Source organism: Schistocerca cancellata, chromosome 2, assembly GCF_023864275.1.
Source record: "Schistocerca cancellata isolate TAMUIC-IGC-003103 chromosome 2, iqSchCanc2.1, whole genome shotgun sequence".
Classification (NCBI taxonomy): Eukaryota; Metazoa; Arthropoda; class Insecta; order Orthoptera; family Acrididae; genus Schistocerca; species Schistocerca cancellata.
Genome location: NC_064627.1, coordinates 700606350 through 700625038, shown reverse-complemented (window position 1 = coordinate 700625038; position 18689 = coordinate 700606350). Strand labels below are relative to the sequence as shown.

The 18689-nt window shown below is 42.8% G+C and overlaps 1 protein-coding gene across 1 annotated transcript in view; it reads left to right on the top strand.

Annotated features, from left to right (window-relative positions):
- LOC126157769 (ATP-binding cassette sub-family C member 4-like) overlaps positions 1-18689 on the top strand; it is a 275373-nt gene that overhangs the window by 27505 nt on the left and 229179 nt on the right. The window contains exons 2-3 of the mRNA XM_049916397.1: positions 10437-10538; positions 10647-10781. Coding sequence (XP_049772354.1) covers positions 10437-10538; positions 10647-10781 — 237 coding nt within the window. The remainder of the gene's footprint in view (positions 1-10436; positions 10539-10646; positions 10782-18689) is intronic.

The window sequence follows — 18689 nt, the reverse complement described above, 5'->3', positions numbered from 1 at the left end:
AGTCGCATAGGTGAGACATAATCCACCGCAGTCCAAGCGACAGATTGCTTCTACGTCTGGTCACAGAGAACGAATTCTGTACGCCCTCCAAAGATGATCCAGGTATTAGCACACGATGTGTCATAATACCTTGTCATACATCTCATGGTACCAGATGGTGGGTAATTTACGAGCAAATCATGTATTTGTGTAACTTTCAATATTGTGCTGGGTCTCTCGCTTGTCAGTAACGGACCAACAGAGAACCTTTGCCAATGTTCCAGAAACTGCGAGCCCACTTTTTGTATCTTCATTCTTCTCACACGAGTCAACATTTGCATGCGATGAAACAGCAAATTTTGACAAACGATTCTCGTGGTTGGTTGAAAGACTTCCGCATAAAATTCAAGCTAGACGCCGTAAGTTTACGATTAATGCATGGGCTAGAATTGTAGGTATCTGTATGGTAAGCCGGTATGTTCCAGCGCGTCTTACAGATAATATCTTCAGGGCGAGGCCCTAGATAGTAAGAGGAAGCGTGTTGTTTATGGATATGGCACTGCAGCATTTGTCAATTATGTCATTGAAAATACAGTACACAATGCGTGTCATCACAAGAATCATAGAATCATAGAGGAAAACCAGAGACCGGGTCGCAGAAGGGCTTTACGGTTCTAGAATCTCCTAGAATGGGTCGGCACCTAAAATATTGTCACACTGATAGAACAGCTGAGAAGAGAGAAGAGTAGACCATGAAGTTTGCGAACGTTTTGTAAGAAGAGAGCACTCAGGTCTGAAGCGCTCCACACAGTTTCTGCCAAGATGAAATTGCGCTACCGTTGCTGGAGCGAAGAGGAAGAAGGCTGAGGAAGCGGGTCAAGCGCTGGTGAACACATTCCCTAGACACGTCATGGACGTTTCAGGTAAAATTCGACTTCCGTCTCAAGAAATTCATAGTTCTTATACTAGAGTCGTACATACCATAAAAACAATGAATTTAATTCTGCAATGAAGAAAGATTCTTACGATCTTCATGTATTGACACGTGCATGATTCGTACTGTTGCTGTCACTTAACTGTTATGCACCTCATATATATACACTACTGGCCATTAAAATTGCTACACCACGAAGATGACGTGCTACAGACGCGAAATTTAACCTACAGGAAGAAGATGCTGTGATATGCAAATGATTAGCTTTTCAGAACATTCACACAAGGCTGGCGCCGTTGGTGACACCTACAACGTGCTGACATGAGGAAAGTTTCAAAGCTATTTCTCATATACAAACAGCAGTTGACCGGCGTTGCCTGGTGAAACGTTGTTGTGATGTCTTGTGTAAGGAGGAGAAATGCGTACCATCACGTTTCCGACTTTGATAAAGGTCGGATTGTAGCCTATAGCGATTGCGGTTTATCGTATCGCGACATTGCTGCTCGCGTTGGTCGAGATACAATGACTGTTAGCAGAATATGGAATCGGTGGGTTCAGGAGGGTAATACGGAACGCCGTGCTGGATCCCAACGGCCTCGTATCACTAGCAGTCGAGATGACAGGCATCTTATCCGCACACCTGTAACGGATCGTGCAGCCACGTCTCGATCCCTGAGTCAACAGATGGGGACGTTTGCAAGACAACAACCATCTGCACCAACAGTTCGACGACGTTTGCAGCAACATGGACTATCAGCTCGGAGACCGTGTCTGCGGTTACCCTTGATGCTGCATCACAGACAGGAGTGCCTGCGATGGTGTACTGAACGACGAACCTGGGTGCACGAATGGCAAAACGTCATTTTGTCGGATGAATCCAGGTTCTGTTTACAGCATCGTGATGGTCGCATCCGTGTTTGACGACATCGCGGTGAACGCACATTAGAAGCGTGTATTCGTCATCGCCGTACTGGCGTATCACCCAGCGTGATGGTATGGGGTGCCATTGGTTACACGTCTCGGTCACATCTTGTTCGCATTGGAGCACCTTGAACAGTGGACGTTACATTTCAGATGTGTTACGACCCGTGGCTCCACCCTTCATTCGATCCCTGCGAAAACCTACATTTCAGCAGGATAATGCACGACCGCATGTTGCAGGTTCTGTACGGGAATTTCTGGATACAGGAAAAGTTCGACTGCTGCCCTGGCCAGCATATTCTCCATATCTCTCACCAACTGAAAACGTGTGGTCAATGGTGGCCGAGCAACTGGCTCGTCACAATACGCCAGTCACTACTCTTGATGAACTGTGGTATCGTGTCGAAGCTGCATGGGCAGCTGTACCTGTATACCCCATCCAAGCTCTGTTTGACTCAATGCCCAGGTGTATCAAGGCCGCTATTATGGCTGAGGTGGTTGTTCTGGGTACTGATTTCTCAGGATCTGTACACCCAAATTGCGTGAAAATGTAATCACATGTCAGTTCTAGTATAATATATTTGTCCAATGAATAACAGTTTATCATCTGCATTTCTTCTTGGTGTAGCAATTTTAATATATATACATGTATATATATATATATATATATATATATATATATATATATATATATATATATGGGGGTCAAGGTGGTTGGTAGAGGTAGCACCTTTGCTTGGGGTTGACTCAGTACTGGTCCTCACCACCCCAGGGATGAGCTGAGGAGGTATGCAAGACCTTTGCCTCTGAGGAAGCTACGTCCAAGACCGTCCGTGCGTGGTGAAGAGCCACATCCTACACGAGGTGACCCTGTTAACGCAGAACACGGCGGATCTATAGGAGAAAACCTTGAAAAAAAAATCTCACATTCCAAATCCTCAATGCGTCTGTACTCGAGTCGAGCGGCAGCGAGGTCAGCGTCTGTCCATCTAGTAGATGCGGCTGTATTATATGCTCCAAGAACTGACAATCCCTGGTTCTAAACACCCAGTGGAAACACTGGACCAAAACTTACAAGCTATCATGATTTGTGAGAGTAATGACAGAACTACCCCAGGTGGTAACCAATCCACTCGTCGACAGACGACAACTGGGTTTTCGGATTCTGGGGAACCCGGGCCATCACGATCAGCGTTCTCAAGCAAACTTCGTCCCAAGGTTCCCATGTACATTGGTACCTTTAACATTCAGACCCTAATTCAACCTGGAAAATTACACAACTTAGTAACAGAGCTAGACCAACAAAAAATTAAGATATTAGCGTTACAAGAAACTAGATTCACGGATGAAAATACAATAGACTATGGAAACTATCGCATCTTCAAGAGCAAGACTGACAAACGAATTGCCAATGGTACGCCACTCCTGGGCATGGCATTTGCGGTGCACAGAAATATATTAGGCTCAATTAGAGAGGTCTCTTCCATAAATAATCGCCTCATGACCATGCGTATCCAGTGCGCCAACAAGAAATATACATTGATAAATGTTCATGCACCCACAAACATAGACAACAAAAAACGCCAACTACAAACTGAAAAATTCTGGACTAAACTTGAAGATGTCATGGCCAAAATTCCCCGGGATGATATCAAAATCTTAATGGGAGATTTCAATGCACAAATTGGCAGAGAGAAAGAACACCAAAAAACTGTAGGAAAATATCCAGCACACAGATCCACCAACAGAAACGGACTGAGATTTATTGAACTATGCCAACAAAATAATCTAAAAATAATGTCTACATCTTTGAGAAAAAAAACCTAGAAAACAAAAGACCTGGAGGTCCCCCATACAAGAGATCGGCGAATATCAGATTGACCACATTGCCATCTCCTATTTCGTACAGAAAGAGATCCATGATGTCCAAGTCCGCAGAGGGGCGAACATTGACTCAGACCACTACTTAACACGCATTAAAGTGAAATTCACCCCAAAAAAATTCTATCCGAAGAAAACACACATGATGAAATTTGACACACGAACAATCAAAGAAACCAATCTGAAGGAGGAGTGGGAAAAGGAACCAGCTGACTCTTGGGAAAAATTTCGAACAAAAATTACAAAGAAGACAAAAGAACTGATCCCATTGAAAAAGAACACAAAACACCCCTGGTGGGACTCTGGATGTGAAAAAGCGCTGGAAGAAAGAAAGAAAGCCTTTCTGAAGTATAACAGCAAAAAATCCCCAGTAAATCCTGATCACTTCCAAAACACCAGAAGACAAGTGGCAAAAACAATCAGACAAGTCAAGAGGAAGTACCTCAAGGAACAGTGTGAGTCTATTGAAGAAAATTTCCGTAACTATAATGTACGAGACTTCTATAAGTCCTTTGCTGGGAGAATCAATGGATACGGCTCACAAAATCTATGTTTCAGAAAACCAGATGGAAAACTAGCGCTCACAAATCGGGAAAATTGTGAGGAGCTGGCGAGATACTTTTCCGGACTCCTCAATTGCCCTGAACCTTCTTCAAGATTCCCTCAAGAAACTGCTGTCTACACAAATCCAGAATCCCCACCACCTACACTAGAGGAGATCCAAAGACATATTCATAGACTGAAAAACAACAAGGCATCCGGAGAAGATAATATCACTGCAGAACTACTTAAAAATCTTGGACCAAATTCCCTCAAAGAACTCACTCAAATCATCACAGACATTTGGCAGACAGAAAAACTACCAGAAGATTGGAAATGCGCCCTAATTCATCCACTGCATAAAAAGGGAGACATGGCAGATATAAACAACTATCGAGGAATCTCCCTTCTCCAAGTCACTTATAAAATCCTCTCAGCTTGTCTTCTTCAACGAACACAAGAACAACTCGAACACAGTATTGGTGAATACCAAGCTGGCTTTCGCCCTCAGCGATCCTGTGCAGAACAAATTTTCAATTTGAAGACAACACTAAAATACAAAGCAGTCAGAAACAGTCCGATCATTTGTTCCTTTGTTGATTTCGCAAAGGCTTATGATTCAATCGATAGGCAATCTCTCTTTATTATCCTTGAGGATCTAGGACTCGATCCGAAAACCCTAAACCTTATCAAAGAAACGCTCACAAACACAACTTCTAAGATAAAATTCCTGGGTGAAATATCAGAGCCCTTCCTGATCAAAACCGACGTCAGACAAGGTGACGGCTTGTCTCCACTCCTCTTCAACCTTGTCTTAGACAAAGTCATCCGAGAATGGGAAAAAGAACTGAAGAATCAAAATTACTGGAAGCCTATACAACTAGGAAGATCGAAAGATGGTATTAAAATTTCATGCTTGGCATTTGCAGATGACGTGGCCATTCTAGCAGAAAACGAGACCACAGCAATTAAACAGATAGACATTCTCAAAGAATGCGCCGAAAAAGTTGGGCTACAAATTTCCTTCCAAAAAACCAAATTCATCTGCTCAAAATTTGAAACTCAAAAACTGACTACGAAATATGGACAAATTGAGAGAGTTCCATTCTTTAAATACTTAGGCGAGGTCCTAGAACCCACAGGGGGAGAGAAAACTGCACAAAAAGTTCGACTGCAAAAACTGAAAAGAGCATACTGGAAAACCCACAACATCTACAATAAAAAATGTCTCTCCATTCACTCAAAAATACGACACTACAATACAGTAATCAAGCCCGAAGCACTATATGCCAGCGAAACACTCACACTCCATAGAAAAGACGACCTGGAAGGCATCCTGAAAGAGGAACGCAAAATTATCAGAAATATTCTTGGCCCAAAAAGAACTGAAGATGGATACAGGTTACAGTCTCGGAAAACTACAGAAAAATTATCTAACCTCACCGCAGACATCCGGAAAAGAAGACTAAAATTTTACGGTCATATCCACAGACTCCCAACACCCAGACTCTCCCACAAAATTTTAATATACATTGAAAAATTGAAAACCATACCCTGGATAAAAGAAACCAAAACAGATCTAGCAAATGCACAAATAAATTCTTCAGAAGTTATAAACAGAAATGTATACAGGCAAAAAATCAATAGTTGGAAAGTACAACCCGAGAATGAAGTTTGCAAGAGACAGGGGACAAAATGGACAGAGGAAAGAAAGAGAATTCATGGGGAAAGAATGAGAGAAGTTTGGAGAATTAAAAAATTGAATCGGAAAAGCTTTGCGTGATCCGTATGGGTCCAACCGCACATTATATATATATATATATATATATATATATATATATATATATATATATATATATATATATATGTGTGTGTGTGTGTGTGTGTGTGTGTGTGTGTGTGTGTGTGGCATGTGTATGTGGGTGGGTAGGTGGTCAAGTGTGATACAGAGAGTGATCTGAGAGTTTGAGAGGAGTGAGGAAGTGGATAGCTCTGCCTGTGCAGCCTTGTTTGCCAAACTGAAAATTGGACATTCAACAGTTGCTCTACTGTAATACTCACGAGACATTGATTTTCTGAAAGACCTGTACACTAATGTTATTGAATCAAGAAAAGTACTGTAGTACATGAACAGGAGTAAGTGAACAGGATACAACACTCAAAATTGTTGGATGTATATATGGATGAAAATCTGAACTTTTATAACCATGTCATTGAGCTTCAGCATCTGCTGCTCTTGGTATGATTGTTAAGTTTGCTAACAAACCAATAAATTAACTTATTTTACACGTATTAAGATATTATTGCCTTATGACTGAATTATATGGACCTGTGATAGCCCATCACGTAGGAAGAAAGTAAGGATTGTACAAAAGCGTGCGGTGAGAAAAATGTAGCCAGTCACCTTACGAACTCCTCTTCAAGGAGCTAGGCATTACATCTGCGAGTTCAAAATACACTCCTGGAAATTGAAATAAGAACACCGTGAATTCATTGTCCCAGGAAGGGGAGACTTTATTGACACATTCCTGGGGTCAGATACATCACATGATCACACTGACAGAACCACAGGCACATAGACACAGGCAACAGAGCATGCACAATGTCGGCACTAGTACAGTGTACATCCACCTTTCGCAGCAATGCAGGCTGCTATTCTCCCATGGAGACGATCGTAGAGATGCTGGATGTAGTCCTGTGGAACGGCTTGCCATGCCATTTCCACCTGGCGCCTCAGTTGGACCAGCGTTCGTGCTGGACGTGCAGACCGCGTGAGACGACGCTTCATCCAGTCCCAAACATGCTCAATGGGGGACAGATCCGGAGATCTTGCTGGCCAGGGTAGTTGACTTACACCTTCTAGAGCACGTTGGGTGGCACGGGATACATGCGGACGTGCATTGTCCTGTTGGAACAGCAAGTTCCCTTGCCGGTCTAGGAATGGTAGAACGATGGGTTCGATGACGGTTTGGATGTACCGTGCACTATTCAGTGTCCCCTCGACGATCACCAGTGGTGTACGGCCAGTGTAGGAGATCGCTTCCCACACCATGATGCCGGGTATTGGCCCTGTGTGCCTCGGTCGTATGCAGTCCTGATTGTGGCGCTCACCTGCGCGGCGCCAAACACGCATACGACCATCATTGGCACCAAGGCAGAAGCGACTCTCATCGCTGAAGACGACACGTCTCCATTCGTCCCTCCATTCACGCCTGTCGCGAACCCACTGGAGGCGGGCTGCACGATGTTGGGGCGTGAGCGGAAGACGGCCTAACGGTGTGCGGGACCGTAGCCCAGCTTCATGGAGACGGTTGCAAATGGTCCTCGCCGATACCCCAGGAGCAACAGTGTCCCTAATTTGCTGGGAAGTGGCGGTGCGGTCCCCTACGGCACTGCGTAGGATCCTACGGTCTTGGCGTGCATCCGTGCGTCGCTGCGGTCCGGTCCCAGGTCGACGGGCACGTGCACCTTCCGCCGACCACTGGCGACAACATCGATGTACTGTGGAGACCTCACGCCCCACGTGTTGAGCAATTCGGCGGTATGTCCACCCGGCCTCCCGCATGCCCACTATACGCCCTCGCTCCAAGTCCGTCAACTGCACATACGGTTCACATCCACGCTGTCGCGGCATGCTACCAGTGTTAAAGACTGCGATGGAGCTCCGTATGCCACGGCAAACTGGCTGATACTGACGGCGGCGGTGCACAAATGCTGCGCAGCTAGCGCCATTCGACGGCCAACACTGCGGTTCCTGGTGTGTCCGCTGTGCCGTGCGTGTGATCATTGCTTGTACAGCCCTCTCGCAGTGTCCGGAGCAAGTATGGTGGGTCTGACACACCGGTGTCAATGTGTTCTTTTTTCCATTTCCAGGAGTGTATGTTCACTAATGATATTCGCCATAAATGATGTAAGGTGGCCTGGTCTCCTGACCTTCATTTCTTACATATTCCGTCCTCACAATCGTATTCTGCACATCAAGACGCTTCATTCGAAACCAAACTCGATAAGGTAGAGTCAATTTTATATGAATTCATGTAAGTGATATGCAAATCTGATAAGTAACTCACAAGTGCGCACCTAGGTTGTAAAAGTCGAGGCTGGCGTACACGACATGACGGCCACAGGAATTTTCTTTCTAAAGAGGAAACCAACCTGCTGGGAAGACCGTCCCTTCAGAGGCCTGGGTCAAGAACATACCTACTTCGGCCAAAGCGACCGCCCAGAGAGAAGACAGCTTTTGCCAGAGCGAAGGGATAACGAGCCCTGTGTTCGACTTAAAAGCAAATTTCGCCACATTGTGTGGGAGCACCCAGAAGACACATTTTTTCACGGACCGACTGCGTAGTTACGGAATTCTCACAGGAGGACAGCGTACACCCAATGGAGATGCTACATATTTCCGCATTGGTCGACTCAAACGAAACGTCATTCTCCCGTTTAAAAGAGCAACGCTGATTGGAGGAATATTTCTGACGCAAACAGCCAGAGGAGTGAGGGAAGACAGCGAATGATATACCCTTGCAACTTTTCCGGAAAAAGGGGCCGTTCTGTTGTCGCGCTTGGAGCAGGAACACGTAACGAGAGCGTATGCGCTCGTACATGTACGCCAAAGAGCCAGGAACAAAGTCTCTCCTCAGTACTTCACTGAGAGAGCACCTTAGCAAATCGGAGTGACACATTATATTAAGTCACTCGCGAGTAAGTGCTGTTCACTGTGTTGGCCGCCACACTTATTGTGCGGTGTGAACACTGACAGAGTACTAGTTAAACGCCTGCGAGCGAATATTGTGTGGCTCGCGGTGGACTGGTTATCTGACCGGTTTACCACACCAATAGTTAGACTAGGGGCGGATAGGAGCCCTTGACTTCATCGAGGCGTAGGGAGAGTTTGATTGGCGAAGATCAATCCAGATAGAAAGAGATAGTTGTGTTATTTGTCAGCAGGGAGCAACGCAGGCAGCATTCGTCGCAGCTCATGGTGTTGTGTGCTACAGGGTATGCAAGCCCCACTGTCCTCCCTAACAGTACATTACACTACATTCCTCATGCGACAGCCTTGACCATACTTAAAAAATTTATTCAAGTTGTGTAGGCACGGCTCTCAGCCATTCTGCCGAGTACATAACATTCTTAAGGAAGAGGGAGAAAATAACCTTTCAGTAATTTGTAAAATAATAGCATTCCTATCCATAAGAGGCAATCTACTGTTCCGAAAAGAACCCGGAAATTTATTAATTTTTTATAAGAAAAAGTTTCACTTGATTTCTAAGAATTTTTTTTGGAATAATTAATATTTTTTGTTCGTTTAATGTTTTTCTTATACTAACTCGCGATACTCGTGTACCCAAGTATCTCACTAGTTATGTAAGAATATAGAATATTTTTGGGTCTTTTCCTTACAGCAGACGACTCCAGAAGATATTTGTTGCTGAATGTTTTTCAAGCAGTTCTTGTTGGTACATTAGGAGCGTCTGTCTGACTTCTGTAGTAGTGTGAGGTGTAAATTGTTTCTTGCAGGAGCCAAAGGGTACTTGTTGGATCAATCCATTGCGCAACTTGACAGAATAAAACCCACACACTCACAATGAAACATTGCAAATTGAGAAGAATAGTAGAGTTCACAGTCAACAATGCTATAAGAATAAATGGTCTTCGCTACATACAACGAAATCAGTACCTCAGACAGGAGTTCAGTATAAAGCCTTACAAATCTTTGCATCTCTGCTCAGTTCATCAAAATTGTTATTTCCCGACATCATTTTCTGTTGTACATGCAAATATTAAATTAAAGATCGGCACACACGGAATATTTCATATTTGTGTTTCATTTGCTGCTAGTGAGAATGAGTATTACACTTATTTTATCATAAACACAAACGAATCATGTATGCATAGGCAGCTAAGTGACTTGCTCACATCATTCCGACATAAATCGTATTATTTATCTATGGAATATATAATTATCTAGCTAACTAAATAACTAATGAAGCAAATGATAGTGGAAAGGAATAGTGCCCGCCGATAAAAGTGTGAATTATCTTGGCGGTAAATATATGTTGTGTTAAAACATTAACGAAGAGGGCAGATACCATTGTAATTCAGAGTACAACGACGGTTATACTAGTATGAGGTTCCCAAGCTATGAATCGTAACGAGAGGTGGGGATTTTGTGCCTCAGGTGGATGCGGGAGCTCGTGTGGAAGGGGGACCTCACAGAAGACGACCTGTTCGTCCGTCTCGACTGTGACGCCACGGAGCTTCTGGGAGACAGGCTGCAGAAGTAAGTGTCCGCTAGCATACAGCAGGAATACATCTTACATTCAGATATGGGACTAAGACATACACGCAGGTCGTATGTAATTCTTTATTTAGGAAAGTTTTGTTTCAGGTCATGGGATGAAGAACTTACACGGGCCAAAGAGAAGGGCAGCAGACCGAGTTTAGCGAGAGCTATTGTAAGGACATTCTGGTTGCGCTATTTTACCTACGGAGTCCTATACCTTTTCGACCAAGTCATCCTCAGGTAACATTTTTTTTACGACGTACTGAAATATAGTCAGAGATTTCTCGACAGTTAGTGTGTATATTTTGAAGAGATTCTATAGACAATTTTGACGAAGTTTGTCGCACGGAAAACGGAATGTAACTGGAATTCGTATCAACGGCTCTGTGACTGATCACCAATCCTCCAAGTATGAACGGAACCAACCAACCAGCCAGTTCCTCAATACCGTTAATACTATGAGTCACCTTCTCGCGAACAACATAATGCATTGTCACATTTTTACCTCAGATTCGCCGTTTCGTTTGTCGTCGCAACTATCAATGATTTCCATTGGAACTACTTTGTTTTATTCTGTGTGTTTGTAAGCGTGCCAGCGCGTGTGTATGTAAACGTGCATCTTTCTTCTGCTTTAAGTCAATGATTTATTTTTATAGATCGCTGCGTAGCTGGAGGAAATATTTGGATGGTGCCCAGCGTATCCTGAATGACGGCTTTGGGATATATCGAGATTCGCTTAGTCAGTTATTGTGAGGGGGATTGCCGGTTGCACTTCAAACTTTCCCTGTTTCAGTCGTAAACTGGGTGATAGTGCAGTTACTTTCTTTATGCCTCTGTACACCCCTTAATCTTCCTTACGTTCATTCTTACATTCCTTCCCCGAAATGGGAATTGTTGACAGAAAAATCTGCGATAGACCTGTCATATCGTTCAGCAGTATTCAGCATTAGTGAATCTGAAAACGAGGTACCCTCTTCTGGACAGAGATGTACAGAGGTTTACAAAAATTTCTTGACGAGGTTAACACCTTTACTGTTGCACAAGCTACACAAAAGAGCTGTTGTTATATTTATTCCTGCTTCTCCCAAATAGTAGTCTTATTTCAAAATATATCAGTATTTGCAATCTTTTCGGTCTCATTATCATGCGTGTTTAAGATATATATAGATATATATACAGGGTGTTTCAAAAGTGACCGGTATATTTGAAACGGAAATAAAAACTAAACGAGCAGCGATAGAAATACACCGTTTGTTGCAATATGCTTGGGACAACAGTACATTTTCAGGCGGACAAACTTTCGAAATTACAGTAGTTACAATTTTCAACAACAGATGGCGCTGCAAGTGATGTGAAAGATATAGAAGACAATGCAGTCTGTGGGTGCGCCATTCTGTACGTTGTCTTTCTGCTGTAAGCGTGTGCTGTTCACAACGTGCAAGTGTGCTGTAGACAACATGGTTTATTCCTTAGAACAGAGGATTTTTCTGGTGTTGGAATTCCACCGCCTAGAACACAGTGTTGTTGCAACAAGACGAAGTTTTCAACGGAGGTTTAATGTAACCAAAGGACCGAAAAGCGATACAATAAAGGAGCTGTTTGAAAAATTTCAACGGACCGGGAACGTGACGGATGAACGTACTGGAAAGGTAGGGCGACCGCGTACGGCAACCACAGAGGGCAACGCGCAGCTAGTGCAGTAGGTGATCCAACAGCGGCCCCGGGTTTCCGTTCGCCGTGTTGCAGCTGCAGTCCAAATGACGCCAACGTCCACGTATCGTCTCATGCGCCAGAGTTTACACCTCTATCCATACAAAATTCAAACGCGGCAACCCCTCAGCGCCGCTACCATTGCTGCACGAGAGACATTCGCTAACGATATAGTGCACAGGATTGATGACGGCGATATGCATGTGGGCAGCATTTGGTTTACTGACGAAGCTTATTTTTACCTGGACGGCTTCGTCAATAAACAGAACTGGCGCATATGGGGAACCGAAAAGCCCCATGTTGCAGTCCCATCGTCCCTGCATCCTCAAAAAGTACTGGTCTGGGCCGCCATTTCTTCCAGAGAAATCATTGGCCCATTTTTCAGATCCGAAACGATTACTGCATCACGCTATCTGGACATTCTTCGTGAATTTGTGGCGGTACAAACTGCCTTAGACGACACTGCGAACACCTCGTGGTTTATGCAAGATGGTGCCTGGCCACATCGCACGGCCGACGTCTTTAATTTCCTGAATGAATATTTCGATGATCGTGTGATTGCTTTGGGCTATCCGAAACATACAGGAGGCGGCGTGGATTGGCCTCCCTATTCGCCAGACATGAACCCCTGTGACTTCTTTCTGTGGGGACACTTGAAAGACCAGGTGTACCGCTAGAATCCAGAAACAATTGAACAGCTGAAGCAGTACATCTCATCTGCATGTGAAGCCATTCCGCCAGACACGTTGTCAAAGGTTTCGGGTAATTTCATTCAGGGACTACGCCATATTATTGCTACGCATGGTGGATATGTGGAAAATATCGTACTATAGAGTATCCCAGACCGCAGCGCCATCTGTTGTTGAAAATTGTAATTACTGTAATTTCGAAAGTTTGTCTGCCTGAAAATGTACTGTTGTCCCAAGCATATTGCAACAAACGGTGTATTTCTATCGCTGCTCGTTTAGTTTTTATTGCCGTTTCAAATATACCGGTCATTTTTGAAACACCCTGTAGATACACTATGTGATCAGAAGTGTCCGGACACCATGTTGAAAATAACTTAGAAGATCGTGGCGGTCTCCACCGGTAATGCTGGAATTTAACATGGTGTTGGCCCACCCTTAGCCTTGATGACAGCTTCCACTCTCGCAGGCATACGCTCAGTCAGGTGCTGGAAGGTTTCTTGGTCAATGACAGCCCATTCTTCATGGAGTGCTGCACTGAGGAGAGGTATCGATGTTGGTGGATGAGGCCTGGCACGAAGTCGACGTTTTAAAACATCCCAAAGATGTTCTATAGTATTCAGGTCAGGTCCCTCTGCAGGCCAGTCCATTACAGGGATGTTATTGTCGTGTAACCACTACGCCACTGGCCGTGCATTATGAACAGGTGGTCGATCGTGCTCAAAGATGCAATCGCCATCCCCGAATTGCTCTTCAACAGTGGGAAGCAAGAAGGTGCTTAAAACGTCAATGTGGGCCTCTACTGTGATAGTGCCACGCAAACCACCAAGGGGTGCAAGCTCCCTCTATGAAAAACACGTCCACACCACAAAACCACCGCCTCCGAATTTTACTGTTGGCACTTCACACACTCGCAGATGAGGTTCACCGGGCATTCGTCATACGCACACCCTGTCATGTGATCGCCACATTGTGTATCGTGATTTGTCACTCAACACAACTTTTTTTCACTGTTCAATCGCCCAATGTTTACGTTCCTTACACCAATCGAGACGTCGTTAGGCATTTACCGACGTGATGTGTGGCTTATGAGCAGCCGCTCGACCATGAAACCAAAGTTTCCTCCCCTCTCGCCTAATTATCGTAGTACTTGCAGTGGATCCTGATGCAGTTTGGAATTCCTGTGTGATGGTCTGGATAGATTTCTGCCTATTACACATTACGACCCTCTTCAACTTTCGGCGCTCTCTGTCAGTCAAGAGACGAGGTCGGCCTGTACGGTTTTGTGCTGTAAGTGTCCCTTAACGTTTCCACATCGGAAACAGTGGACCTATGGATGTTTAGGAGTGTGGAAATCTCGCGTACAGACGTATGTCACAAATGACACCCAATCACCTGACCACTTTCGAAGTCCGTGACTTACATGGAGTGCCCCATTCTGCTCTCTCACGATGTCCAATGACTACTGAGGTCGCTGATATGGAGTACCCGACAGTAGGTGGCAGCACAATGCACCTAATATGAGAAACGTATATTTTTGGGGTTGTTCCGATAGTTTTGATCACATAGTATAACTGTAATTGTTTTGGTTATTTCGGTTTCTTTGTTTTGATAGTAACTGGCATCAATAAATTATCTAGGCAACAAAGTGCAGATCTCAAGCGTGTTGTTTTACAGTAGAAAGTGTGACATGTTGAACTGCTGACCGCAAGGTCCTGTGGCAGTTATCTCTGGTTCCTGGTTGGTGATCTCATTTCGTATAGAACAGGTCCGAAGGAATTTTGAAACAAGGTGCAAAGAACCACTAGATGCATTAAGACTGAACAACATTTGTTCTCCAGCTAGCACTAAGATGAATCAGAATTGCTAATCCATGCAGTTCATAGAAAAGAGTAAAAATGTAATGGCTTCAAGAAATCGAAATGTTTAGTGACACGAATAACGTCCTACAATACTTTCCCCATGAATAACGTGAGTAAAAATTGCGTGGTCCGTGAATTAGTTGAGAAGCGTGAAATACAAGACAAAGTAACCGTAACTAACATGCCCAACGTCTGCTGTATGCAATACTTGTTTTAATCCAACTCTGGAGGCAGACACTACAAGAGAAGCGTTGTGCATCACTGAATGATTTACTATTAAAATTCTGAGAACGTGGTTCCTAGAAGAGTCAGCCAATAGATTGTTTCCTCCTAGAAGTATCTCGTGAAAAGGCCATGAAATTATCGTCAGAGAAATCAGAGATCACTCGGAGGCCTAACGACAGTCATCCTTCCCTCGAACCATTCGCGACTGACACAGGGAAAGGGTAGCGAGGGGGAGGGGGTGGAGGGGGTGGAGAGGGAGTGACAGTGGTGCAGGGAGTAGCCTCCACTACACATCATAAGGTGGTCTGAAGAGCGTAGAAATAACTGTAGATGTAGAGTGTGTTGTAAATTGTGAGTGGAGATACCATTAATCTATTGACGAAATTTCGAAGATGCCCCAAACATTCAAACACATTCTGCCGTATTTTCGTACACTCACTGATCTCATAACGTACACCGCGTCTCTTCCGCTATAATATGTGAATATCGTCTGACATATTTTGTTGTTTAATCATATTCAATACTGACTGTCTCCAACTCATAAATTCAACAGTATATCACAGAATACATGCCATGTTTAGACGGGCTTTGCTGATCAAAACTGACAATGTTACAAATAAACATCACAGAAAGTAATTGTTGCTGTTCTTTGCCATCAGTCATGTTAGAAATTTTCATACAAAAAACTACATTAATTTATTTACTAACATTAAATCAACTTAATCTACTTCAATTAATTGTTCGTCTGCTACATGGCACGACTGTAGTGGGAATACCCTTCCAATGCGTTAAATAAAATTTTTGTGCAAGCGGTGTTGAACAGCTTTTTAAACGTTAAGAATTGCATTGCAAAATACACTACTGTTTTTATTGAAGACAATCGATTTCGCTCCACCTCTGGGTCCCTGCATCGAAAGAAGATATTTAGACAACAAATGTATACCATTGTGGCACATGAGCATCTTATGTGTATACATTATACGTAGAACATCACTCATTATTGCAAGAAGGTACTTACAAAAAGCAACTCAGCTAAGCATTGTCACACTTGTATTGCCAAATATAGCTTATAGAATGTTCCATTACTATTATTGACTGTGTATGATGAATAGTTATATTCTGATAACATCAGAGATGGCTATGTCCGTGCTGTTCTCACATTTTGTACTGAATAGGCTAAAGACTTTACCGTGGAAGTCCTAAACCGTCCAGAAATATGATGATTATCGACGTAGACAGGCTGCCAGCTTATCAAAGATGTTAGTAATGCTCCATAGGTCGACTACTGATGTCATCCACCAAGCTTTACATTATTACTTATACATCAATCAATAGTAATGTAACTGACTAATGTATGTGCCAACTTGATTTTACTGATGTTTTTCAACGACCTTAAAACATAAATAATGTAATTAGTGAAAAAGTAGTAAGGTAAAGCATGGTGCATGCAGTCATTAGTCGAGTTATGGAGCGTTATTGGCTTCTTTGATATGTTTGCAGGGTGACTAAATGGATCATGATTACACCTCTTTAATTTTTACTGCTTCTATTGTAAGGTCTTTGGCCTATTTAGTTCTAACTCTGAGAACAAGATGGACACAACCATCTCTGATGCTGCCGTGACACAATTGTCATTCATACACAGTTAATAAGAGTAATGGAACGTTTTATAAACTACATTTGGCTTTGCAACTTTGATAATGCATAGCTGACTTAGTTTTGTAAGTATTCTACCTTCTCGTAATAATTAGTTATGATTCACAAGTAATACACGAGATATATGATGGTTATTAATTAGAGCTGTACACACTTGTTATCTAGTTTTATCCTTTTGCTGCTGGAGACCCAAACATGACTGAAATTGATTGTTTTCAATAAAAATAGTAATACAGTTGTATTTTAAAATGCAATTTATGACTTAAATATAATTTACTAAAATACTGGTAATGAGTCATTGTAATGACGTACGTAATTTCCAGGTGGTTTAGAGTTCTTGGTATTCCTTATTTTAGGTTCATTATCGAGTGTAAACAGTTATGTAATTTGAATTTTGATAGTTATTTACGCAAGCATATAAACATTTTTGCTTTTAAAAAGATTTACTCTCACTGTTGTGACGGCTTAATTTGGGTGAAGTTCTCCAATGGCTAAAGTTTTTAGAGCTACAGCTATATATTTAACAGTTACCACTCGTGCTGTTTCTTTGCAGGAAGACATATAGCTCGAAAGGTAACAAAGGCTGTTCATTATGGGACGCACAGATGATCTAGTAAGCAACTATCGAAGTTGGTATGAAATAAATAGATGTTCTGTATTTCACAATCATCATATAGCCTGAAACGAAAAGGACATTTGAACTTTATAATGATATAGAAATTTATTGAGGTCACTTACAGAATCGGCAGAAACGCCACTTTGTAGCATTTAACCTCAATTTTGATTCACGTAGTCCTATTCCGCCATCAGGAGCACCAGCGTAGTGCAGAGTTAAAATGGCTACTTTCATGGTGAGGAATGTGCTCGCTGTGTGTTTTGGTTTTATGAAACGAACCCTCCATTATTCCTCTGATAATTCGCTGAATTATTACCCCCTGAGTTTGGCTTTTAGCACATTGCCTGGTCCATCCTCTCAATAAAATCCAAGAAATTTTTATAGAATCTGTTGGGCAATGTATCAGTTCCCACTATACATTTTCGTGTAACCTTATCAGTAGACTCGAAATCTCAGTCAAAATTCCCAAAGACCTATCCAAAGGTACCAACTTTCTTAATTCCTCCTGACAAAATTCTCTCATAGTTTGCCTACCTTCTTTGTAAACTGACCCATTCAAAAAATCGTTCTGTAATCGGCATTGTTTTGCTTGGCTCCAATACCTGTTTAGAAACATCAAATATACTGTATGATTTAATTTGTTCACTACATTTATTTGCCCATGTCTGAGCAGAACCCTCCAATAATCTTTTTATCATTTTAATTTTGTTGTTGTCTCTTATACCACCAATAAAACAATCCTTGCACGCTGCCAGAAAATCTACAGCATGGTACTTGCTTTCCCCTGAAAAAGTCTTACCACTGGGTACTTGTACCATAGGCCATCCCATACTTCCATTAGCCCAACATAATTCAACATTACTTAATCTACTGTTAACTTTGTCAGTTTCTACATTACTCTTTACAGTAACAGCAACCACATTTTAAGTTTCCTTTCCTAGGTCGCTAGCTGTTTCTGCCAGTTGACCTAATAATAAAGTTCTGGTTTTATCACAACTAGGCACAATCTTCCGATCCACATCAATCAGACCTTACCTTGTCTCACCATTCCTTGTGTCACACAACTGCCTGCCTGAATCAGTTCTACCCCTTAATTCAATAGCAACTGCATCAATCTTAGCATTCAAATTTCCCTCTACCTCCTCAATCTTTTCTGATAAATCCAACAATTAATCATTTAGTTCTCTGATGTTTGCCCCCCAAAAACTTTCCATATCCCCCATATCAGTTTTTAATTCAGTTCTGAATTCCCGCATTTGGCTCGTTAATGATCCAAGCATAGCAACTACTTTAGCTTCTGCTTCTTCTCCCGGTCTGTGTGGGCTCTGAGGCTCACTCCTACTCCCTGTAGAATCAACATCACTAGCTGACTTCTTCATCACCATCTCTCTAA